General features: G+C 40.9%; 1 protein-coding gene and 1 long non-coding RNA gene across 2 annotated transcripts in view; both read right to left on the bottom strand.

Annotated features, from left to right (window-relative positions):
- Window positions 1–27,319, bottom strand: part of LOC136444474 (uncharacterized) — a 456,752-nt gene that overhangs the window by 264,566 nt on the left and 164,867 nt on the right. The window lies entirely within an intron of this gene.
- The window catches only part of LOC136445289 (sterol carrier protein 2-like), an 80,863-nt gene that overhangs the window by 21,792 nt on the left and 31,752 nt on the right, over window positions 1–27,319 (bottom strand). The window contains exons 5-10 of the mRNA XM_066443210.1: window positions 25,423–25,486; window positions 24,848–24,912; window positions 19,175–19,301; window positions 12,144–12,207; window positions 9,613–9,705; window positions 6,484–6,634 (exon numbers count right to left, since the gene is read on the bottom strand). Of these exons, the coding sequence (XP_066299307.1) occupies window positions 6,484–6,634; window positions 9,613–9,705; window positions 12,144–12,207; window positions 19,175–19,301; window positions 24,848–24,912; window positions 25,423–25,486 (564 nt within the window). The remainder of the gene's footprint in view (window positions 1–6,483; window positions 6,635–9,612; window positions 9,706–12,143; window positions 12,208–19,174; window positions 19,302–24,847; window positions 24,913–25,422; window positions 25,487–27,319) is intronic.

Raw genomic sequence — 27,319 nt, forward strand, 5'->3', positions numbered from 1 at the left:
CACTTATAAAGATTAACATCATTCGGTGAAGGTATAAGATCCTGGAACTCTAGTTTTAGGCCACGCCAATTTAATTGCTTGGTTAACAGATTTTTTTAAAAACTGCTAAATTCCAAAATCAACAGGAAAACAGAATCTCAGAGGAAAATCTGTACTTTGGTGCACACAGTTTCAGGGGGTGAACAGGGTCAGGTGCAAGCTTTCACCCCAGCCTTCAGTTTTTATAATTTTTTTGTTGCTAAAACTTATTTAAAAAATCCGTTAATCAAGAAATTTAAGGCACCCAGGGCACTTTATGAGGCTTGAAAACTGGAAATATTCTAGTTGCTGTAATGTTTATGAAATTGACATTTAATGCCAATGTTAACGACATTTGCGTGCGGATTTCTTATAAAAAGTGCTCAAGAGTGGCACAAAAATAAGCTACATTGTGATCTTTTAGTTTCACGCGCCTAATGTAAATAGACCGATACCATAGCTTCGCCCACCTCCGTCAAAAAGGTGAAAGGTCAAGGTCGATTTTGGGCCCCTGGTATGTGTCACTGGAACTGCAATGGCGTATTTGTAAAAATCTTCTAAGGAGAATAACTGAAGAAAGGAGCGACAGATTGTCATGTTATTTGGTACGCAGGTAGGTTGGACAGAGATGTACACACTTAAGTGCAAATTATGCAAATTGGGACTGAATTTGCATAAGTAAGGAGGAAAATCGTTTGCATGTGTGTATGTTGGTGTCGCCGGATGCTTAAAGTCAGCATAACTGTAGAACGTGTAGATGGATTGTAATGATATTTGGTATGTGGGTAGGTGTTAAGAGGAGAAAGGTCAAGGTCGATTTTGGGCCCCCTGGTATGTGTCACTGGAACTGCAATGGCGTATTTGTAAAAATCTTCTAAGGAGAATAACTGAAGAAAGGAGCAACAGATTTTCATGTTATTTGGTACGCAGGTAGGTTGGACAGAGATGTACACACTGAAGTGCAAATTATGCAAATTCAGTGTGTTTGCGTGTGTGTTTGTGTCACCGGATGCATAAAGTCGGCATAACTGTAGAACGTGTAGACGGATTGTAATGATATTTGGTATGTGGGTAGGTGTCGGGAGGAGAAAGATCAAGGTCGATTTTGGGCCCCCTGGTATGTGTCACTGGAACTGCAATGGCGTATTTGTCAAAATCTTTTAAGGAGAATAACTGAAGAAAGGAGCAACAGATTTTCATGTTATTTACTATGCAGGTAGCTTAGATAGAGATGTATACAATGAACTGCAAATTGGACTTAATTTGCATAAGTAATGAGGAAAATCTATATCTGCAGTGTTGTCCATTACATATTGTGGCACATCTGCTAGTAGCTATTTATAGCGAAAGTGGGTCACTTCTCCTGGGCCCGACAGGTGGGGGTCATACCATTGAGGGATATAGAATGGAGGGAACTGGTTTAATAAAAAACAAAGTTTCATGGAGATTTCACATCTGTTTTCCTTCAACAACTTGATTTTTATTGGAAATTCTCTATGCTTTTGATGTAGCATTTTTGCTACACTATTCTTATTACCAAATCTAATGAGATTTTACCATTTCACCCAAGCTCAGGCACAGTGTAAAGAAACCAACATGCTTATCGAGAATAATAGGGGTGACCAGGTGTGCTCAGCTAGCTGACAATGGGAGTGAAACTGTGTGGCACTAAGCTAATATAAATGTAGAACAAAATGGTGCTTAAAGAACGCCTCTGTGAATTATGATTAATAATGATATTACTATTAGGCCACACCAATTTTATTTGTTGATTCTCAGATTTTGTCAGAAAAAAACTGGAGCAACAGGGGAAACAAGAGCTTTTAAAAAAAGCTGGCGTTTCGGCTACGTTTATAAGTGTGAATTGTCTTTTCCCTTTACTTGAAGTAAAATCTGCCAGAGGAAGTCACTCAAGGGCTGTTCAGTCTATAAGAAAAATTGTCATTTTGGGAAATGAGTACTGTTTTAATAGAGAAAGGCAGATTGGGGAAAGCAATTTTGAAGTTACGTCACTTAACTTAAGTGCTTTTGAAAAAGCTGGTCTTGGCCTACAACTTGTGCTTATTTGTAAAATGTATAATAGGCTCATTATAAAAGCTATCAATGTAATTATGTACATGGCACGCAATAAAACATAAAATTTGAAAAAGCACCATTGAATCATCAGCACTATGGTAATTAAGTGAAATAGAAGTTCATAACAGCTAAGGTTCTATCTAAAATGACTACCAAATGTCAAACAAATCAACAGCTACCGTATTCTTCTAATAAAGGACGCACCCCAAATAAAGTGCGCACCCCCGATTTGGGCTTCACCGCAACCCCAATCACGCCAGCTGAGATACTTCACAGAAAAACCTTAATAAAGTGCGCACCCCCCATCTGCCGCTGTCGCTCGGCGCGTCTCCAAGATGTGACCACGCCCCGGTATTCGGCACGCTATGAAGTCCTGGTGTCTTTCTTAATCGTTCCATTTTCAAGGAATTTTCGGGAAAACATTACCATTATTTGGGGTCAACACTTGAGCCTCTACTCCGCTCAAATTTTGAGTAAAACGTTTTGAAGTTTAAACGTCACGCTGCTGAGAACCTCGCGCCAGGATATCTGACAAACTCCCTTGATATTGAAGGACCAGACGACGATCCGCTTGATTTCTACCGGGCTAGTCAAAGACAAACGTGTAAAACGCATTTTGAGATAAAAATAAAAGTTCGTCTCTCGGCATTTATGCCGCAAAATACAGCGTTGCATTGACGAAATCATTTCATTTTCGATCACCCGTCGCCATATTGTTCAAATCCTGCTGCCCCAAGATGCATTTCGCGTGTTACGTAATCATCATCACATGATCGCATTACGCGTCTCTGATTGGTTATTGCTGCAGCTGAAGGCGGGAATATTGCAGACGAAGTGCATCATGGGGCAGCAGAATCGCGGTCTAAGTTTTTTCTTTGTCTGAAATGTTACACATGAAAACGCAATAAAAACGCGGTTTTATCGACTACATAGCAACATTATGGTGAAGAAAATGTAAAACCAGAAGATGTTTTCGGGAAAGCATACATTTATTTGCCGATTGATGGTGGCTTTTGCGTAATTTTAGCGATCAATGAACCCGGAAGTGTGCCGAAAGCGGCGTGGGTTTTCGCGTTTTATCCGTCAAAACAAAAACAAAACTCCCGCTGAAGCGAACTCCCATATGAAAATTCCCATAGTTTTGTGCCGAGGGGCGCCACTTTCCACGTCCGTGTTGTCTGAATGAAGTCGATACTGAACAATGGAGCATTTGCTACTGTAACAAAGAATCGCTGTTTTGCAAACAACATCAAGAGCCTCTGTTTACATCGGGGATAGAAGTTTAGTGGCGAGTGTTTTGCAAGAATCATCTTACCGCGCATAGGAGCCGCTGCACGGTATTTTCCATTACAATGAACAGAAAAATTCGAATGCCGGGTTTGGAATCTATGAAGTCCTGTTCATAAGACAAAGGCCTTGTATATATTAAATGAATATTTAAAAATAACAAATATAAAATATTTCTTTATTTATTAATGAAAAAAATGATATTCATAAATATGATATTGATAGATTAATATAATATCAATATATATTTTTGATATTCAATATCTAAAAAGAAAAAAAAAAATCCATGCACGGAGACGAACCCGGATCTTCTGGGTCCGAAGTGCTTGGCGTTGCCAGATCGGCCAAGCTGCGGTACGTAACTATTTACTCTGGACGTAATGCTATAACCTCACTACATGGTATCATTTATGCCGATTTTTGCTCGTTTTCTTGACGAAATCATTTTTTTTCTTCTGCAATCTTGTGGAATAGATGTAATATGGTCATTTTTCAGGATATCAAAGTCCGAAACCACAATGCAATGATATTTCCGAACAGTTGTAGCATTTACATGCGGTCGCCGTCCTGTGTCACATGCAAATCTGGCGTGCGTGCCTTTTCCTGCTCTCTTGCCATATAAGGCAACGGCTATACAAGGATTTGAGAACGTATTGCCATATAAGGTCTTATTGTGTGCGACACAGTGTTGAACCAAGCATGCATGCTTGAAGGTAAAAGCCAGGACATTGCGTTTCGGTGCGAAAGCACCGAAACGCAAAAAAAATGTTTTGCAAATAGTCTGGGGTGAAGACAAGGGTTAACATAACATAACATAAAGTATAAGAGGATTATTCAAATTTCAGCTTTGTATGGCTTATTTTAATGAATGCACCCCTTTCTTTGATCTAGTACTATAAAATTACCTTTTGCCATGTAATATTATTATAATATGGATCGATATTGAGAAATAGTTTTAATAAATGAAGAATTACAACTTATGATCAATGTGACCACACTTTTTAGGCATGTGCAAGCCTTTATAATCTATTTTAGTGGCTATTGAGTTTTACAATTGAACAGATAGTAAAATTGGGAGTAAAAATTTGTGAATGGGAATGGCGACCAAATTTTTTTTTCAAAATGAGAAAAACAGGACAGGCTATTCCGAGAAGCAACAAAAAAAATTGGCGTGGCCTAATACACAGAAAACAAAGAAATACAAATGTACATGTAACAATTCTGTGACCTCATACTGTAGAAACTATACCCTAATTTGCATAATTCATATATGGTGATGCTAACCTCAACCTAATTGATGTGACAAATATTAAATTTCCATCATTTACTTCAAAGGCAATATCAAATTTTCTCATTAAAATATGCAAACAACATCCTCATTTGCATATGTCATATCTATTAATGATCTTCTCCACCCAAATCATTTATGTCTCAGGTATGAAAATGCTATCTTGGCACAAAGGACTGTCATTTCATTTTCTTCCAATTATGCAAATGGCTCTTCATAAATCTTTCACAAAATTGATCAATGTTCCTTTCTTTCTAAGTTACATTAATCATCAATACATGTTTGAAAGTTCTATCATGGAGCAGAGCTAACTTAGGAAAAGTCCTTCTGCATGGAGTTTAAAATGTAAACGCCAACACAATAAATTGGACTTACCCAAATTTTCGACTGATCAGCTCCAGTCTTTGTCAAGGAGTGAGCAATCCACTGCTTCTGTGACGTCACGTTATGCAGATGATACACGTGACTCCGAGAGCAGTGGATCATAGGTTGCAGAAAGTCTATGGCGCCCTCCGTATCTGTTGAGGGATGGTTGTAATGCACGGATGTAGATGGACTCCTTAATCCCTCTTGCAAAAAATTCTGATTCTGTGCCCAGAATCTTAACCTTGTCCAATGAAGGTCAAAACATTAGAGGCCAGAGCAAAGAAACATACATTGGAGAGACTGAACGCTCACTGAAAACCCGTTTCAACGAACACAAGCGTCCGAGCACAACCTCTTCTGAAGTTTCTAAACACATACACTTATAGAGTCGCCTGGACATTCGGTTTCATTGGACAAGGTTAAGATTCTGGACACAGAATCAGAATTTTTTGCAAGAGGGATTAAGGAGTCCATCTACATCCGTGCATTACAACCATCCCTCAACAGAGACGGAGGGCGCCATAGACTTTCTGCAACCTATGATCCACTGCTCTCCGAGTCACGTGTATCATCTGCATAACGTGACGTCACAGAAGCAGTGGATTGCTCACTCCTTGACAAAGACTGGAGCTGATCAGTCGAAAATTTGGGTAAGTCCAATTTATTGTGTTGGCGTTTACAGTTTAAACTCCATGCAGAATGACTTCTACCAACACAGATGAACTTTCAAGTGTAGGAAAAGTCCTCATTTATTATGTACATTATGTCCTGATTTGCATAATCAGCATTCAATTGTATCACTCCCTGCCTAAGCTACCCATTAGCTGAAAATCATTAAACGTCAACCATTCTCCATTAGTGGGAACAATGGGAGGTAGATTATTATAACTTAATAAGTAATGGAACTTGCTACCACCATGGTCAACTACAGAACTGTAACACAGTTCTACCACTATGGTCAACTACAGAACTGTAACACAGTTCTACCACTATGGTCAACTACAGAACTGTAACACAGTTCTACCACTACTATATGGTCAACTACAGAACTGTAACACAGTTCTACCACTATGGTCAACTACAGAACTGTAACACAGTTCTACCACTATGGTCAACTACAGAACTGTAACACAGTTCTACCACTACTATGGTCAACTACAGAACTGTAACACAGTTCTACCACTATGGTCAACTACAGAACTGTAACACAGTTCTACCACTATGGTCAACTACAGAACTGTAACACAGTTCTACCACTATGGTCAACTACAGAACTGTAACACAGTTCTACCACTATGGTCAACTACAGTACTGTAACACAGTTCTACCACTATGGTCAACTACAGTACTGTAACACAGTTCTACCACTACTATATATGGTCAACTACGGTACTGTAACACAGTTCTTTTCCAATTTTGGTGTAGTGCAGGCAGGTTTAACTGCTTACCATCTTAATGCAGCTGCCCTCATCAAAGGTGCTGGGCAGATCAGTGGCCATTGCCATCCCAAGTATTTCTACAGCTTGAGCTTGAAGGTTGTGCTTCTTCACAAAGTCCTCACTGCACAGAACAGCTGCAGCACTGCCATCAGACGTGGGACTGGAAACAAACAGCAAAACATACAATATGTAACTATGTATCCACAGTCAATAAAAGCAGTGGAATATCATGTACCTGTAATCGGACTTCCTAAGTACCTATATCTAGGTTGAGCATTCATGGTTACATAGAGAATTCACCTCAACTTAACATGATCCTGAGACTACAAGAAACTCATCAAAACAGCGTAGACGGAAGTACAATTCCGACCTTCTGGTAAAATTGAAACAATTTAACAAAAACAATCCGAAGGAATTTTGGTGACTTTTAAAGTATTTGGACAGAGCAGTAAATGGAAAACACAAGTCAAACACAAATACTTGCGATCCCAATATTACGTCAGAGGAATGGATACAATATTTTACAAGTTAAAATAACCTGATAAATGACAATAGTTTTGACACTGTCTTTCAAACAAGGCATTACAAGGCATTGCCTAGAAAATTATTGTAAGAAATGGAAGCTATCTGTCAATGTTTCAAAAACCAAGGTTGTTGTTTTCGGCAAAGGTTCTAAGAAGAAATACAAACTTAAGACAAATTTCATATTTATGACGGAGAAATAGAAATCATTGACAGCTATAACGGGGGATGCCCTAACATCGCACGTTTTTTTTACGTGCTCGAACTCACGGCGCTCCATCGCTGGTTGCCAGAGAGCGGTCAGGTTTTGATGAATGAATTTTGAACACATTCATGTAAAGAGCATACTTGGGTAAGAAATGTATTCAATACTGTTCATGAGCCCTTCATGCTCCGTGTTAAAAGCGGCAAACGCTGTGAGATGTTTTCGCGAATCTACGTTCTGATTTACTGCTACGGTAGATAGTGTGCCTAACTTGGCACGCTTTTGTAACATTGCTCTCTTCGTAACTTGGTGATGGAGTTAAGAAAATGTAAATGAGGCTTGCAGTCTGCTATATTCTAGCTTTCTTTTGACTGGAAAATTTTGACTGTGTGCACTTCTCACATCATGTGAGAGGGGCTATATTTAGCGCATCCCAGCTCATATTTTCATACTGTGTGCGAGGCCCGACGTATGTATTGCATGCAGCCCGACTGTCAGAATAATTACGAAAAAACGACACCGCTTACATCAACAATACTCCGCAAAATACTTATGCAAAAAAAGGTCAGTAAAAAATCCGTGCGATGTTAGGGCGCATTACCTACCTTGATATTCCTTTTAAATCTTCGGGTAAGTTTAAAACTGCCTGGAAATATTTGAAAACCAGAGCAATGAGAGCACTTTTTAAACTCAAGGCTCTTCTACTCTCTAACTGTTGACATTTCAATCAATCTTGGAAAAAATCTATTTGATAAATCCTTAAAGCTCATCTTTAATATGTAAGGTTCAGATATCACATGCTTTGACCGTTCTTCCAAAACTATGAAAATTATTGCATTGCATACCGGTAGCATCCGTGAATCTTCTCAAAAGGTCTTTTCACCTTTACTAAAAAAACTTGATATTCAGAATAACTTTCCTGCCACTATTCGAAAAACCACCTCTTCTCAATCTAATAGTACTTAATATGCTGTAATGTTATGTTTCGAAAGAAATACAGATAAAGAAATACTAATGTGTCATGCCAATAGCCAAACTCTACGAGAGAACGGCTTCCAAATCATAAACCTACACACAAATCAACATATTCCAGAATTTGACATCATTGATATGTGTTTCCAGAAATTCCTGTTAGGCATACATGCCAAAGCCTCAAACGATGGTGTCAGAGGAGAATTGGGTACTTTCCCATTGATGATGGACACAGAAATGCAACTTGTAAAATACTGGCATGACTGGCATCGCTTAGTTCATTTACCCGAAGATACCATACTTGGGGAGGCATTACAATACTACAACATTCTTTCAGGAGAACATGATTGGCTTGTCCACGTAAAAAATATCCTCAACTTTGGTTTTGGACATATATGGCTGAACCCGAAGTCATACCATATAGATATAATCAACACTCAGCTACGGCAATGTCTACAAGATATTCATGTACAAAATTGCCATTTGCTATTCGAAACAATTCCAAACTTTCCTTTCTTTCTACCTTGAATAAGACCCCGTTCACACTCATTTTTGCATTCACACTGCTTTTCGCCAAGTGGATTAAAGTACGCCGTGATCCGATCGCGATTGAAGCACGATTGAGGCACGCTTATTATTTGAGGTCAGAGGTTGAGGTCAACGATTCGGCGTCGCTTGCTACAAAATGGCAGGAGTCCACCAACTTTTCATGACTTTTGGAGAAAGTTCTGTAGCCGTGGAAGGGAAGGCAATCGGCGGGCTATGATCGCAAGAAGGCGTGAACGACGAAGGCTTTTGTATATTAGCCTAGCTGTAATACAGGTAATGAACGCGGCAAGAGCTGTAGACAGGACATTCTGGGAGCGCGAACGAAGCGACGATTGGTGATTCCCACCCCCGGAACAAGCCGAAATACACGCCGATCGCGATGGAATGAATCGTAGTTGCATTCACACTCAAAATCGATCCGATCGGAAGCGTTCACACTGAAAAAATCAATCGCGATCGGATCGATTCAATCGCGATTAGACTTCAATCGCGATTGAAAAAAAATGAGTGTGAACGGGGTCTAAGAATTATAAGCAAGAAAATTACCTTTCAAACATAAAGAGCCTTCAGACGTACGTAGGGCAATCACAAAACTCAGAATTGGCTGTCATAAATTAAGTATAGAAACAGGGAGATTTCAAAAACTTCCTATCGACCAGAGGGTTTGTCCATTTTGTCCAGAGGTAATTGAAGACGAATATCACTTTTTGATTGTATGTCCCAAATATTTTGATATACGTAATTCACTAGTACTATACTCAATGCTATCTTGATTAATATGCAAAAGCAAGCAGAACAGCCAAAATACAATCAAAACAACACATCTTTCACCTACAGGGGAGAGAAATATAACCAGATACATATTTCAAGGCAAACAAAATTGTTCTCACGAGCATTGCAGCCTTGTTAGATGGACAGGCTCGAACACCATCTTGGATTTCTTGATCTCATCAATGCTGTACTCTTTCTGGAACTGGGCATACCTGTAAACAAGTTAAATGTTCATGTTTCCCGTTATATTGTATCTCTTTTTCTGTCATTTATTTCTGCATTATAATTGCCCTATATACGGTACAGATCAGACAACACATCGTCAGTCAATTAGAGACAGGTGTTTGTTTGGCAGATGACGACTTTGAATTTTGAGGGCCATTCTGATCCGGGTGAAGGGCGGGCCAAACATCTGTACCAATAGAAGTCTCTGCGTACATGTAAGTTTGGTTTGGATTGTGTGCCACAACGTTCTGAAGAGAGTCCGACAGTCGATCAGGTGGCTGTCGACCTCAGAGAGCACGTGTGGTGCACAGTCAATGTTGCTGCAGAGTATGAGAAGAAGAAGTGCACTGTGTCTGTCGTCAGGTGGGGCACTACGTGTAGGAAATGGCTGATGCCGCTGTGTGTGTTCTGTGTGCAGACTACACTTCCAAGGGTGGGAGAAGTGAGATGCACAGTTAGTGACGTAAAGTTTGGTAAACCCTAAGAGTAAGAGGGGGTTTGGATGGAGGTGATACACTAGTGGTGCAGGAGGTCCTCTAAAGGTTATTAGAAGTCTTGGACCTGTCGCTGCATGTGTAGACTGAAGCAGGTGCTGCCGAAACTGTTGGGCCACTTCTCGCAATACTTACATTGATGCATTAAACCGGATAGCGAGCGAGTGTGAGTGATGTATTTGGTTGAAATTTCATACAAGTGAATGACTTAACCAGGAATGTCTTTGATAGCATTTGCAAACTCGGGCTGCAGTTTGTATCAACCCTAGATGTGTGGCAAGTAGATTTTATGGATGACGTGGCGTGCAGGCGAAAAAAACAAGGTGGACAAAAAAAAACGAGATATCCACATTTTCAAGCTACAATACCATAAAGCATGTATAAAGAATTGAAGTGATATGGTATCACAATAAACAAGTCTTATTCCTGTTTTCAATAAAACAGTTAGTAACACTGATGTCAACATTAAAATCACTATAGATCCGGGTGTGTATAGCACACTAAGAACGCGGAGACAAGGCTTCCCGTACACTGGGCACGGGAGTCTGCTGAGGCAGACTGTGACTAAATAATGCTGGCTCTGCTCACTTCGTCTCAACTGAAGTTCTCTCCGCTATTGCTGTCCTGACTGTCTGACTGAATTGCCGTGCCTCAGAAATCCTCTGTCTTTTTAGACAACTAGACAATGGTCTACTCAAATTGCATGACATTAGTTACTTCATCTTGCCCTGTCATCTGATTTCTTAGTAGTTTGGATTACACGTTGTTGATAATTAAATGGCACAGCAATTACAGACTTCTAGTAATTCCAAGTTTGGTATGGGGACTGCACTGTGTCTTCCTGTTTATAAAGTTGGTGACGAGGAGCAAGTTACTACAGCTTGCATACACAATAATTTGCACAGCACATTTGTACGGATTTTTCACCATTGCTACATGTGCAAATGTCTGCCTTTTCACGGTATCTAGAACATGTTAGTGTTGTGATTGACAGACGTTTACGACAATATTGTCCCATTTTCGGTACATTGCCCATTGACAAAGGGTAAAAACATTCTTGTTTTTTGTTTCCAAAACAGGCGAAAATCAATGTGCGCGCTGATGTCATCCTTAAAATTTACTTGCTGTGGCCATAGTAGTCTACTAACAAAGCACTATGAATGATTTTCTACATATTGATGAGATAGCGTTTACTTGAACATACCGGGTGCAGAAAATTCTCCTGTCTCCCCCACCTTAGAATGGTACAGAACGCCACTCATAGCACCATGCTGTTCCACAACTTCCACACAATCACACAATGAAGACATATTTAGAGGTTGATAAGACTTGAATAGATCGGTACAAGCCTTGAAGCGTGTTCAGTATGCATGGCCTCACCATGCTGTGTGCCCTCCCCACATAAATTATTCTAAAACAGTGCCCCTTTATGGCAGAATCACGTCATGCAAAATGGCGTTCGAAAACACTGGCTTGGGCGATGACAGTCACTTGATAACATGCAGTTTTCGAGAGCTCTTTGGAAGATCAGACATAAGATCACCATGGATTGTTGAGATAAGGACCCAAGGTTCGGTGTCAGATGATGTTGCAAGTTACTATTGAATTACATTCGGAACCGGGCCATCCATAACAATGTTATGCATAGAGGTAAAGGTTTATTGGACAATTCAGGTTGTTTTGCTGGATGCAAACTTATTCAAATGCACTGAATAAAGAGATATATATAATGATATATATGTATTTAGATAATACATGTATAGATACTTCTTTCCTGCTCAAGAGAATTTTTGTAGTTCACGTCGAAGTTTGTACATGCCAATAACCGACCATAAACTGGTCCTGCACGTAAACTGGTAACCTTACGTTACTTGGCAGAGAACCTTTTACAGATTTAAAAAAAAAAGAATTTACGTTTGGCCAAAACTTACGGATTGTTGACAGAATGTCTGTGGTTCTTCAGAGCAATCTTGGCAAAGTGTTCTGGAGTAGACCCTGTCAAGAAATGAATGCACAAAATATTACTCAGGTATATTTTCTAACAGATCATAAAAGAGTGGTCAACAAAATTTTTTTTTTTACTTGTAAGGCCACACCAATTTAATTAGTTGGTTCTCGGAATCGCTGCTTCCGAAAAATCGACAATTAAAAAAAACAAAAAAAACAACGAAAATCAATAAAGTATATACACCAACAGCACCGCCCCTAAGGTGTCGCCAAAACCCCCCCTGCAATCCCAATATAAATTGATAGAGGGCTCTCTTTGTAGATAGTTTCAAGCCAATCAGAACGCTAGAAATAGTCACATGATATAGTGGAGCTGCCAATCAAAGACTTGATGAATGAGATATGGTTTGTGCAGAGAATGACATGGTGCCATCTTGTATTAAAGGAGCTCCGGAACTGTCGGGAGTACAAACTAGAAGCCTGGAAGAAGTCATAGTTGAAGATTTTTGTCCTGATATCATAGGAGAGACTCCGAGAGAGACCACAAACTGCAGTGTTCATAATGGCAGTGAAGAGAGACCACACAGTTCGGTACTATTTGGAGCCTGCTATTTCATCGTAAGGATCTTTTTGGGGAGCCAGAAATTTGGGACACATGTCATTGCAAGTTGCAGTGGAAATAAATTACATTTGAAAAAAACAAACTTTGGCCATTTCGGACTGTTCTTCCACTTGGATTACTGCAACAGAACCTTGGACTAATCATACAACTCGGTCTAACTTCAAGATTCCAGAATCAGGAGGAGTTTCATCACAATCAAGAACTGTACAGGACTTGCCTATTCAGTAAGCTCAGGTGGCATATTTGTAATCAAGGTGAACTACTAACTCATAAATGCAACCTTCCGACAGTTAAATTCCCTCTCCTAACTTGCTGGCCGGCGGTGTCAAGCACATTTAGGCAGTCACCGCATTAACAGTAACCCAGCACCAAGAGACCATGTCTAGCGATATAATAGGCGTTAAACAAGGACAACAACAACAACAAACAAAAAAAACGTTAGAATTATTGTGAAAGCCTAAGTGAAAAATCTGATCAGTATTGGTGTAACGTTATGTGCCTGAAATCTTGCAATGACAATGGGTAAATGCTGGTTTGGCTTAATCAGGTCCAATTCCAGTTTTATTCAGGTCCTCATGTTCATGTCCAGAAAACTGAACTAACAGCTATAGAAGGAGACAAATGTGAATTAAGGGTAATCTAGCTTAAAGTTATATGTTTGTTCAGTTTTTTGGGACTCAGTTTTGGACTTTCAGTTATTTTGGACTTGGTTCTTGGGTGTTGTTCAGGTCCAAATGAGATCCAGTGAAGCGGTATCCACCTCCAGTGAAGCGGTATCCACCCCTAGACTAGACGTGTGTATTTATTTCATGTCTTTCTTTTACACAAGGCCCGGCTCCTTAGGCTTGATTCAGTAGAGCAATTTTTTTTTTACCTGTTGTTTCTTATTTTTCCTGAAAAAATCAGAGAACCAACGAATTAAATTGGTGTGGCCTAAAGTCCATTTTACTTGGATCATGCCTTTTTGGTAATTTGGTGAGATTTCAGGCAAAAAAACCCACACCATACAATCTTTTAGTGTAATTGACATATTACTAATTATAATAACATATTATGCATGCCTCAATGGTGTACAATGGTTGTTCCCCTTTGTGACACAATTGCAGGACTGCACAATCTGCACAAAATGACATCCTCGGATATATGATCCTCCTGGGCAAAAGAAGCTGGTAGGATCCATGGATCTTCGGGTTAGTGATGTAAGCATGGACCTTTTATTCTGATCACATGTAGGAGGCCGTCTTCACACCAAATGAAAACAAGAAAGGCAATAAAACGTATTGCCATGGCGACGATTGAGTGGCTATACAGTCAAACCTGCCCAAGGCGACCACCCGGGGGACAAAGCAAAAACGGTTGCGATGGACAGGTGGTCGCCATGAAAAGGATTCCACTCACAACATGTTTCCAGGTCGAGGTGTTCAATACAGTGTATTACGTCTACTAGATGGATGGAAAATTATGTGATTTTAGACAGCATCACCCCCACCAGGTTCAATTCTCATTGACAGAAAGATCCTACAGAAAGTTCATTTTCTGTTATCGTTATTTTGTATACCGTTACATCGTGGACAAATGTTTGCCATAATTTTGACTAAAAACAATGTCTGCCTCGATGATCTCGCAGCGCTCTCCCGCATTCACACGTAACACTATTTCTGTTCTACCCATTGTCATGAAAATCTTTGAGAAGGAGGTCCACAAGCAACTACTGGAATATCTGCATCTGAATAATATACTCTGTACTAACCAATCAGGTTTCAGACCAGGCCATTCAACCACCACAACATTACTTGACGTCACTGATTACATATTACATAACATCAATGGTGGTAAATTAATCGGCACTGTTTTTCTCCATCTGAGAAAGGCTTTCGATACAGTTGATCATAGTATTCTCTTGACAAAATTATCCTGGATTGGCCTACAGGACACGGAACTGGGTTGGTTTACAAATTATCTGGCAAATCGTCAACAAAGAGTCTCACTAAATGGGTGTATTTCTGACCCCCTACCTATCAACATTGGGGTGCCCCAAGGTTCTATCTTGGGGCCTCTACTTTTTAACTTATTTATCAATGACTTACCTGAAGCAATCACAAACAGCAAAGTAACTTTGTATGCCGATGACACGGCTATTTTCTGTACAAGTAATGACCCCAGATACATAGAAAGTACCTTGAATTCAGAGCTTAATCAGATAGCTTTCTGGTTCAAAACAAATCGACTAACGCTTAATACAACAAAGTCAAAATGGATGTTAATGGGATCCAGTATGAAGACAAAAGCTTCTCCAGATTTGACCATCAGAATTGAGGATAATGCCTTGGAGAGGGTCACTTCCTATAAATATCTGGGAGTCATTCTTGATTCGAGTCTAAGCTATAATAACCACCTGGATGTGGTGTGTAGTAAGATGGCGCAGCGCCTTGGTCTGCTAAGACGACTGCGGCCTTATCTGTGTACAAATGTGGTCAATATGTTGTACAAAACATTTGCTCTACCATTACTTGAGTACTGTGATGTCATTTGGGACAACTGCTGTGCAGCCACCAAGCAGCAACTTCAAGTTCTACAGAACCGGGCTGCGAGGATCATCCTCAGACGTGAGTCCAGATCGAATGTTGGGGAACTGCACCATGCTCTTGGGTGGAGTCAACTACAACACCGAAGAACGTGCCATGTCTGCATTATGGTGTATAAATGTCTCAATGGGCTAGCCCCCAGCTATTTACTCAACACATTCAGTTATAATAACGGAATCCACAATTACCACGCTAGACAATCACACCTACTACACAGACCCGACTACACATCAAAAACAGGTCAACGTACATTCGTATATGGGGCAGTAGTAACCTACAACGCACTCAAACTGAATGTGAAACAAGCGCCGAACCTTAACATATTTAAAGAGCGACTAAAGTCACTTTACTAGCCGCCTATTGACCATCTACAACACATTACGTTTGTTCAGTTACTTTTGCCCATTAAGTTTGTTTTGATTATATGATTATTTTACTCCTATTTTTACTGCTTTGACCTCTTACCCTCTCAACACTATTTGTTAGCTTTTGTTTGATGATTTCAGTGCTATTGTTTGTTATATTGAGTTTGTTCTGTACTATTCCTATGTTTAATTATCATTTTATGACCTTTATTTATTATCTGTATGTAAGGGCTCCCTTGGAAATCAGCTGCTGAGTCAGCTGAAGGGACTACCCTAAAGATGAATAAATAAATAGATAAATAAAAAAGAGTACACACACACACACGCATATGAAATCTAGGTTTTAAGGCCTAAGGCAAATCCCTAGAAGACACCTGCTGATCCCAGCCTTCTTTTGGGCGCCGACCTCTGGATTAAAGCGGCAAAAAGTTTTCGATCTGACAACTGAAGGATGAAAACGGAAAGTTGTGATACCGCCGCCGAGCTCACACAGCATCGAAAGGTAACAGTGGAGCAGAATGCACAGCGTCGGCGATTACAAGCAAGCAGCGCCCAATAAAGGTTTGTGAGAGTCATGGAAACAACAAGAAAATAAGAATATTAATTTCCATCAATAATGAGAGTATTCTAAATATTCATACATGGAAGCGTCATGTTTTAGAAAAGTCAGCGTTATGACGCGCTGAAACAAACATGGCGTCGCGGACCAAGGAACAACATGTCTCGGCCGACGTTTTGCCCTCCGCCGCGGAGTCATTTTCCGGCAGAATTTAGTAAGACAGAGACACATTTTTGTTGAAAATACAAGAAATGGATAGTAATTTCTGTGAAATCTGACTTTTTGACGCCATGCACTACGTGATCGTTTTGAAAATTGAGTTCAAACCAAACCGAGCTTGCGGTAAAGTATAAGATTACGATGGGCACAACAACATTTAAGTTTTCACAATCCGTTTGTATTTAGAATTTTTACAGTGGGAACGTTTTATTAAAACACTTCATGGAGGAATCCATGCTCTTCATATATTTTTGTCTGTCAAGGTCTTAAAAAGATTTCCGCGAAATCCGACAGCAAAATCACCACACGCTGGAAAAACGCGGTCATCATGGGCAGGGATTGTGCTCTGTGTGGTCCCAATTCGTGGCGGTCACGGTCGCGTTGGACCAGTGGTCGCCTTGGGCAGGCCGCTTAATGCTTGTGCCTATGGGGAAAATTTTCGGGGCCGAGAAAAAGCGGTCGCCATGGCCAGGTGGTCGCGTTGAAGAGGCGGTCGCCTAGGCAGGTTTGACTGTATGTAAGTGGTGTTTATGATTAACATTCTTAGGCTATGTTTTGACACATTGCAACTAAGGTGCCAGGCCGCGTGGTAAATGGTTATACTGTGTCTACTTATTGTTGGACAGCCAAGAGATATTTAACATTTTGACTTTTCCATTAATTTGATGAATTCGAATCCTTCATATTCCTTGGTTCAAACAATCCTTCAGACAGGCTTATTGCCCGGAGTTCCATTCTGAGAAATGCTCTAGCAGAGAGACAGCATTAGACCCCATTCATACTAAATCGCGCAAATGGCGAAATCGCCCTGAGTCGCATTCCTTCACACCAGGGGTCGAACGAGCGCGAGTTGTAAAATCGCGTCCAACAGCTTGATAAACGGTGGACGCGTTATTAGATTGTCACCACTCTTACTGTTGTGATCAATGACCTTCTTGTACTTCATCTTGAGTTTTTTTACCTTTAATAGTGCGGCATTATAATTACTTCCATGTTATCGCGTATTTGGCCAACTCAGGCAGTTGCCACTTCAGCGTACACGCTCTGGTTTCGGTGGGATCCCTTGAGTTTCTTCTGAATCCCCACATCCCCGAAGATGGCCATCAGTACATGCGTTTTCGGCATTCCATACGCCAAAATCGCCGCCCGATTCTGACATATTTCCGCCGAATTCGGCGTAATATTCCAACAAGCTAGGAGGTAGATGAACATCGTATAATGAGCGGAAAGACTGAATTTGCAGATGACCCCTTGACCCATGACTGGGTCAATATGCAAAGTAAAGCGCCCAACCCGCATCAAGGCGATTTCGAAGTCGGAATGCAGGCAAATCGCGAGTAAACCACCTCCGGAGGTGGTTTCGCGGAAAGCGATTTTTGGCGATTTCAAATGCGATTTGGAGCGTTCATACTAAGCCACATTATCGCGATTTCGGCGATTTCGCGATTTAGTATGAACAGGGTCTTAGTGGTTGGTCCCGAGTAATAACACATCGGTGACGGTAATTTCTAAACAGAGCCAAGGAAATGGGTTGCCTCACACATGGAAATAACGTGGTGATCAGGAATACAAATCTATATGCTTTCCCCACAGTGCAATATAGGCATGACTTTCCTTAATGCTGAAAAAGACATCTCCTAAATCAGCCGACATCTGGGCGGAGATGTCGGGACGCATTTATACACACCGACAGGAAGTACTGCAGGACACCCGTGGAGTTGGAATGCAGTAGTGATACTAGTACATTGTGATAATGTTTTTGTTTCAAGCTAAAGGTCTGCTTCCAATAGTGCTTTTAATGGCATTTGTTAACTTGTTACAATCACAAACTAGATATCTTTGATGGCCTGATTTTACCAACCATTACTGTAAGAAACGGTTTCTTCTGTGCTCTGTCCTTATGCGTCATAGCCTGGCCTGTAACGCACCGTAAAATTACTCCCTGGGAAGTTTTGATAAATCCCCTCACTAGAATAAATTATGGTACAGTTGCCATAGCTAATGTCAAAGGGGGTAACTTGATCTCCACAAGCCTGAAACCTGTTCTCCAGATGTCGGGGACCCGACACATTTTGTTTCTACGTGCGCTGAAGCTGTCGGGGACTCCCGCTAAGTTGTTGGGCGATCACTCTGGATATGTCGGCTGAAACTTTTCCGACATCTGGAAAAATCCCCATTTAGACCATAAAATTCCTGTTTAGACGCAGAAAAAAGCTGTCGCCTGCCAGATATCTGTAGTCCCGACATCTAGAAAACCCGGGCCTTGATTATCAGAGTTCTTCTCTTGTACCAGTCACGGCGCAGCCGGAGGCAATTTGCCAAACCCAATCACAGCGGAGGAGAGGGCGGGAGGGTGGTCCTCCCGGGAGATCTTATCTGACCTCCCATGGAATCTCTTGACTGTTTTCTACTATGCGTGCGAGTAACATTTCAGAAATAGCAACCCCGCATAGCTGGGATTCACGGAATTCTTTGGAACTAAATACATAATATAACTGTTTGGTGCGCTCCTGAAGCGTCGCCAAAAATGAATTTACAGGCCCCAAGACAGTAAATAAATGTACTTTCAAATTACCCATTCCTTTAAATATCTTTCTTTATCACTATGTGTTTCGCACCAACAGTATGACCAGGGAGTGATGACTAAATAGTTACACTGACTCACCATATTTCAAGTTGTGTTCCCTCCCTGCATTGCCAAACATCTGCGGTGTGAGGGGATCGTTTGTAACACCGTACTTCTGGGCCATCACCTTCACGTGTTTCCCCATAGGACTGGTCCGGTCAGGAAACTAATCATGGGAACAAAAGTCTCCATTTTATTGTTACAGTAGCTCTGCAGTGAGACTACAGCTACACTCACTCACTCTCACTCACTCTCTCCCAGCTAGTGATCCTTTAAATCTCTCACTTTGTTGGATCAAAGCTAGATGCTTTAGGATCACATATGTACAACAATGCTTGCCTTCAGTTTCAAGTTTTTATCAAAATTGTTACCATGTGCCAAAATGAGTAATAATAAGAATACTACATAGAAGTTATAGTATGGTCATGATACATGTAACAAGAGTTACCAAATATTGCCCGATTTATTCAAAACGTCATTTATCTTAAAACTGCACAGAGTTCGTCCCATGTGAAGAAATATCATCTCTTCTTAAAAGAACAATGCATGATCTGTATCTTTTTCTCCGCCTGCTTAACGCCATACAAGCATGTAGTTAATATACTGAGGTCTGTGATGAAGAACTGTGCTTGGGGTTACACATTAGGGTACACTTGAGTCTTTCTCCTTCTAGTGCTCTACTTGACTAGCCTGGAATCCATCCTATTTAGCTTCTGCGGAGCTGGGAGCGCAGCGGAGCTAGGGTAGCGGCCGGAAGCTAAATAGGATGGATTCCAGGCTACTACTTGACAAACTTGAAAAAATTGCACATAAATTGTCTACAATGGTCTAAGGACAAATATTAGTATGTTTGTCTTTTCCCTTGCTTGACAAATACTGTTAATTGTAATTCTAATCACCGGAGGCTTTGGATACTCGTTGGCCCTTTTGATACAGCCTTGCCACTGGTAGATCTGCTTGGAGATTAGTTTAATTCACCAACACTGAGAAGCACATAAAATTCATGTGATAAACACATGGCACTAAATTAAATGTTTTGACGTGTCAGTGTAGAGTCGGTGTGGTAGGGTTGCTGGTTTATATCACACCTTCCTAAAACTGCTCGGTGAGTTTTAAAACAAAAGATGAAATATATTGTGGCATCAAATTACACAAATTACCTTATACCAAGGAGGTTAAAATAAGAAGGAGAGAGCTCGCCTATTAACCCTTTAGCTGCCAGGTTTTCTCACCAGTACAGCTTCTCTGTGCCAGCGTTTTTAGACCCTCTAAAAACAAGGGGTACTGTTTTTATTTCACTAGTTTATGGTTCCTTTCCTCCAAAATAAACCCTGATATGTTATACATCGATAGAAAGCTAAGAGTCTACTCTTTCTGTTTGTGTCATGCAACATTGGCCTAGTGACAGTAGTAATGATTTACAAGGGCAATAATGCAATAAAACATACAATTTTCAGTAACCTATTGTATTATAGCATTAAAACCATTGGTGAAATTCCAATATCAGTACCACAGCACTTCTGCAAGGTCTTGACAACATCAGTCTTGCATACACATGAAAAAAATTAACCCATGTATTACCACAGGTAAGTTTATGACTACAGTCTGTCCTGGGTGCTGAACTGATTATTTAGCTGAAATGCTGATTTATTACAACACAGTATATTCCTTTCTAAGGCTTTAGGAAACATAACTCTTTAATATCAGCTGAAATCTTATGACTAATACTTTCTTCCGAAATGTGTACCAGCTTACTAACACACATTTCATGGGTAATAAACACACGAAAGCAATAAAACATATACTTCCCACAATGCTTCCAAGCAATCCACTCTAACACACATAGAACCACAAGCACATGGACCATTAAGTTTCTGAGAATTCTGACAATATCAGAATCAACATGACAAAAAATACACGGGTATTACTTTATGTGAGTTTATGACTACGGACTGTCCTGGGTGCTGAACTGACTACACGGCTAAAAGGCTGGTACAACATAGCATTCACCATTGTATTTGTATATAAAGAATATAGTACCAAGGAGGTTAAAATAGGAAGGAGAGAGTTCGCCTATTAACACCCACCGCGGCCTTTTGTTCTGCCCTGATAAATCCCGCTGAGTCGCATTGTCCGGCAGCCCCGGCGGCGCCGCTTTGGTGTCGCTCTGGGCCGCTAATTTTCCCGCCAGTTCCGATGCAAATGAGCCTAAATTGACGTCACGGCTGGCGAGAATCTCCGAGTGCGGCCGATATGCCTAAAGTTTCCGAGGATGTCCTTATTTGGGGTGCGTATTAGAGCTGCGCAGTAGCCAGCAATGGCGGCGGGTTGAACTGGCGAATGTTTTGATTCGTGAAACTCTGTTGTGCGACGAAAAATGGACGAGTTACAGCATTTTTTGTGTGTTGCAAGGCTCGAATCAAACATTTTAGAACAGAAAAACGCCCTCAAATGTTGTCGCTCTCTAGATATTATGTGATTCATTCTGGATGTGCCGATATATATTTTAGATGGTTGACGATGTGAAATTTCAATTTGTCAAACTTTCACAATCGGCATCGGGGCCATTTTTTCGGCATCGGGCCTACAATTCTCGGCTTCAACTGTGTTTTGTGTCTCTCTGCTGGCGAAGGAGGATCAATGAGGTACTGAATTATGTGTGTAGAATCGGTAGAATCATGGTAGAATGTATCGAATTTTGTTCTCACAGATGCCGAAAAGAAACGAGATGTATGCCCTTATACCTAGGATCTTTGACACAGAATCTGTACAAAAAGACCGACATATTACAAGCAGAATGTAGCAGACGTATTACTAGTAGTTCAGCCTTCAGCGCTTTGTATGACCAAGGTTTGACCATGTAGTTTGTAGGGTGGATGTTGTTACAAAGATTAACCTTGTTTCAAGGCTATTGAAATAAAAATGGCCACAGGCTGTAACGTTAGTTGCAGTGCTTGCGATCGTCTTCTCCGCTATCTACTTTTTCCCGATCCTCTCACTGATTTCTTAAAAGATTAATTCCTCAAAATAGCTAAAATTGAACTTACGACTGTCCCTCCACTAAAACTCCTAATCCCCGGGGCGCTCCAATTTGCAACTAAACAATAGAACAGATCGCTGGCGTGCCGCGCTGGCCCATTGAAATCAGGGCAATTGACAAGTTTATGTCAATTACAGTTTTGACGCTTGCGGCCCACTGAGGACAAAAGGCAGTAATTTCAAACTCTCTCCTTCCTATTTTAACCTCCTTGATAGTACACAACACATATTTCTCGCCTCCAACACCTTTACCGTTCACAAACACGATTATTGTCAGCTCCGCAACCGATGTCGAATTTTCCAGCACTGTATTTACTCCGTCGCCGTGAGTTAATTCCCCCTGGGACGACGCGAACTTGTTGTTCCACGTGCATGCTGCCACTTTCGCCATTTACTGCAGAATTCTCGATCATGGAACGCTATTTTTCCACAGAATATGTAGTATCAAGCTCCCCAAACAGTATTTGTGCGTAAAACCGGACAATTTAGAGTCAAAACCTTGAATTTATCGCTGAAAACAAAAAATAATATCCGCGTTGTCTGCAGGGGCGCCATCTTGGATACGTAATGGCCGCAAGGCATCATGGGGATTACGTAATCGGTGATTGCGCAACGCTCTTTGACCCCTGAACCCAGGTCACCCGGCCGGCATGTAACTTCCGGGTTTGACGCGCGAAACACGCGGCGATGCTGTTTTGTTTCGGGGAATCCCCTAAACCGGTTGTACTCAGGAGCGGCAATCTTCGCAAGATTCTGCATCCCGGTTGTACTCGGGAGCGGCAGCTTAAGGGTTAACACCCGCCGTGGCCTTTTGTTCTGCCCCGATAAATCCAATTGAGTCGTATTGTTCGGCAGCCCTGGCGGCGCCGCTTTCATGTCCGTCTGGGCCGTACATATTCCCGCCAGTTCCGGTGTAAATGAGCCTAACAATGACGTCATGGCTGGCGAGAATCTCCGAGTGCTGCCCGAGCTGATGCGGACATGCCTGCAGTTTCCGAGAATTTCGAGTTTCAGCATTTTTTGTGTGTTGCAAGGCTCGAAGTGAAAATTTTAGAACAGAAATATGCCCTCAAATGTTAATGTTTTGTAGAAATTAATATGTGATTCATTCTGGATGTACCAAATATTGTTTTAGATGGTTGACGATGTGAAATTCAATTTTCTAAACTTTCACAATCGGCAAGTCGGCCATTTTTCGGCAATTGGGGCTACATTCTAGGCTTCAACTGTGTTTTGTGCCTCTCTGCTGGTGAAGGAGGATCAATAAGGGACTGAATTATGTGTGTAGAATGTATCGGATCTTGTTCTCACAGATCCGAATAGAAACGAGGTACATGTATATGCCCTTATACCTAGGATCTTTGACACAGAATTTGTACACAAAGACATATTACATGCAAATTGTAGCAGACATATTAGTTCAGCTCTTTGTTTGACCATGTAGTTTGTAGGGTGGATGTTGTAACAAAGATTAACCTTGTTTCAAGCCTGTTTCAAGGCTGTTGAAATAAAAACGGCCACAGGTTGCAGTGCTTGAATTTCCTCCGATCCTCTTCTCCGCTATCTAATTTTTCCCGGTCCCCTCAATTTCTTGATTCCTCAAAATAGCTAAAATTGAACTTACGACTGTCCCTCCACTAAGACTCCTATTCCCTGGGGCACTCCAATTAGCAACTAAACAATGGAACAGAACGCTGGCGTGCCACGCTGGACCCATTGAAATCAGGGCAGTTGACAAGTTTATGTACAAAAGTACAAAGTAGAGTACAAAAGGCAGTGATTTCAAGCTCTCTCCTTCTTATTTCAACCTCCTTGCTTATACATAACGCTTCCAGATAACTTGTTGATACGGGTTTAAAAAATGAGATTTTAACCTTAGTTAACCTTCCAATGCCTCATTTTGGCAAAATTAGGTCTTTGAGAAGTTTTATTGTCTGCACTTTTTGCAACACTTTTTGCCCAGTTTGATGATGTCCTTTCTTCCTTCCCGATCGCCCAAGCTGCAGACAGGCTGAGCCTCGCCAGAGGGCGCTTCATGCAAGGTAACAAAGTCTTGCTTCAGTCAAGTCTCGCCAGACAGCGCTTTGTCCATTGCAGACGGATTGAGGTGGAGGGGGCAAAGTCTTTGACCTCCTTGGGCAGAGCAACTTATCATTAAAAACTGATGTCGCCACACATTTGAAAACAACGCGGTTGTCTTAGATTACGTTTTGGTCGCTTGCTGTCGGATTAGGGCTGGTCGCGGTCACAGAAGACAAGTGCTCGTCCTGGACTCATTGCTTAATGCTTGAGTTTATGGGGAAAAAAATCGGGACCGACCTAATTCGGTCGTCTTGAGCCGATGGTCGTCTTTTGGACGTGGTCGTTAGGTCAATTAATCAACCTTTTCTCCATATAGTGGCCACCTGCCCATAGCGGCCAGTTTTGGCCAGTCCTTTGAGTGACCGCTATAGACAGGTTTGACTGTAATATTATGCTCGAATACTGGAGACAGTGCTGAAAATAACAAAAAATCTCCCCCAAATAAATCATTCTGAAATGATTCACTGGCAAATATAATGCAAGAGGGAAAACTGAAGCCTGGGTCAGTTGCATTACTGGTATGAAACTGTAGTGTTCAATTGCTCCACATCATGAGATGAACCACAGATGAGAGAAACAACGGGAAAGTACCTTCGAAGTGAGTGAGCCAGGCTCCATCTTCTCAAACCCTAAGGCCAAGGCACAGTCAATCAGACCTGGAGAGCCCAATAGCAAAAAACAATTCATGAAAAGGATGGACAAGATTTGGACTCCAAGTGACCTCCTTTGGAACTATCTACTGTACTAGTGATTAATCTGAACACCTCTGTCGGATATTGCTCATCTTTGCAATGGCACAATATCATATTGATAATGATTTTTGGAGGTAGGACTCAGTGCTTGGTCTCAAGAAGAAGTTATGGAACTTCCTATGTATTGATAATGATTTTTGGAGGTAGGACTCAGTGCTTGGTCTCAAGAAGAAGTTATGGAACTTCTTATGTATTGATAATGATTTTTGGAGGTACACTGTAGGACTCAGTACTTTGTCTCAAGAAGAAGTTATGGAACTTCTTATGGAACTGTATATAGATGTCTGTGTGTTTGTAAGGATTCCACTGCAGATATGACGCCATCTGAACTTTCCAGAAATGAGGGTGTGTGACCTTGAGTAAACTTTTCCCTTATAAAAACAAGAATAAGCTGAACAAAACAATGTCACTGACCTCCTTCTACCAGCTGTTTGGCAATCATGAGAGCGGATGATCCAGTAGCACAGGCATTGTTTACCTGGAGATAGAGAGAGAATGATCATGAGAGTTAACATGGTTCTGTTGCTAAACTTGTAATTGTCTTTGTCCAATCTACCATTGTACATGTATGTTGCCATGTCTGTTAAATATACACCCTGTACGTGATACTGTACATCTAGATACTTTACATACATATACTAGAGTTCCACGACCTCATATCTTTGGCAAATGATTTTAAAGATATCATTAAAATGTTATCTTTATTTATTATCATCATAATCTGTGATTGGTGATATTCCCGAACGGACAATGTAGGCCACGGCTGGTGAAAGTCCCGTACAGACGATGTCGGCCGTAAGTGGTGAAATTCCCGTGTATGCAATGTGGGTACTTAGTAGTGAAAACCCGTGCGGGCGATGTCGGTCCCAAGTGGTGACATTCCCGCACTGGCGTCCGCGCTTCTAGGTGGAGAGGTTCCCGTGCTGGAATTTTACCACCTGTATGGTGCAGTTCCCGCACGGGAACCTCGCCAATTCCCGTACTTGGGCGTACCTCCTAATAAGACATTTCGATCAGATAACATTTTTGAGTTCTATAGAACATGTAACTTGTCATTGTACTTCTTGAAACGAACTAGAACAGGACGATTTGTTAACATATCAGATTTCTTCCCAGTACGGGCAACCTTGAGAATAACATCATTTACATTTGTTCCTAACATTGGAGACAGAATGTTGCATACAGTTTCCCTAATGTTTTCACCAGGACATTCCTGTACCCCATTTAGAATCAAGTCCCTGCATCGTGTATTAGCCCCTAGAATTTCACTACAATAAAGTAAAATAGGTTTAACTAGACTGTTAAACAAATCTAGTGAAAGGGTAATAGATGGGTTATAGTTCGATGCCAATAGAGATTTAAGTTTAAAGGATGCGCGGAGAGCTTTTAGTCGGATTTGTTTAGTGGCACGATTGAACGATCCCGATGGGGTGATGTCTATACCTAGATATGTATAAGAGTCTGTAATATCTATGGTCTGCCCTTGTACTTGGAAAGGAGAACGTTGATTTTTGCCTGTACGTCCATTTTTTGAGAAAATCATCACTTTGGTTTTATCTCTGTTGATTGAAAGCTTCCATAAGGAGCAGAAATTATCTAGTCTTTTAAGACCCTCTTTTAAACCGGTTTCTGACTTTGATAGAACAACAAGATCGTCTGCCCAGAGCAGACTATTTATGGGAGTATCTTTCAAAAACACGGGGTCACATAATGGTGAGTTCAACAAGGTTGGAAGATCATTAACAAAAAGATTGAAGAGAAGCGGACTTAGGTTACAACCCTGACGTACTCCACGGGTTGATTTAAAGTAATTTGAAAGACCTTTTGAAGTTTTTACACAGAATTCTATATTGGAATACATGGATTTCATCATACTAAAGAACTTTCCACCTATGCCAGAAGATAAACTTTTATAGAATAATCCATTTCTCCAAACCGAGTCGAAAGCCTTCCGAAAATCTATAAAACAGGCATATAATTTCCCTCCAGGTAAAGATATCTGTTTATCAATCAGAGTTTTGAGCACAAATATATTGTCACTTGTTCGGACATTTTTTCGGAAACCGGACTGAAAAGGAGATAGTAAATTTTCATTTTCAAGGAAGCCCTGCAATCGTCCATTTAGTACAAATGTGAACAATTTCCCAACGCAACAGGAAATAGCTATCCCTCTGTAGTTTGATGGGTTTGATTTATCGCCACTTTTAAATATCAGAACTAAAACACTTTTACTCCATGTATGTGGGAAATTTCCAGAATGGAGAATGATATTGAAAAGTTTTTTTAGTGGTGGGATAATTTTCGTGTCTCC

The sequence above is a fragment of the Branchiostoma lanceolatum genome, chromosome 11 (genome assembly GCF_035083965.1).
Source record: "Branchiostoma lanceolatum isolate klBraLanc5 chromosome 11, klBraLanc5.hap2, whole genome shotgun sequence".
Classification (NCBI taxonomy): Eukaryota; Metazoa; Chordata; class Leptocardii; order Amphioxiformes; family Branchiostomatidae; genus Branchiostoma; species Branchiostoma lanceolatum.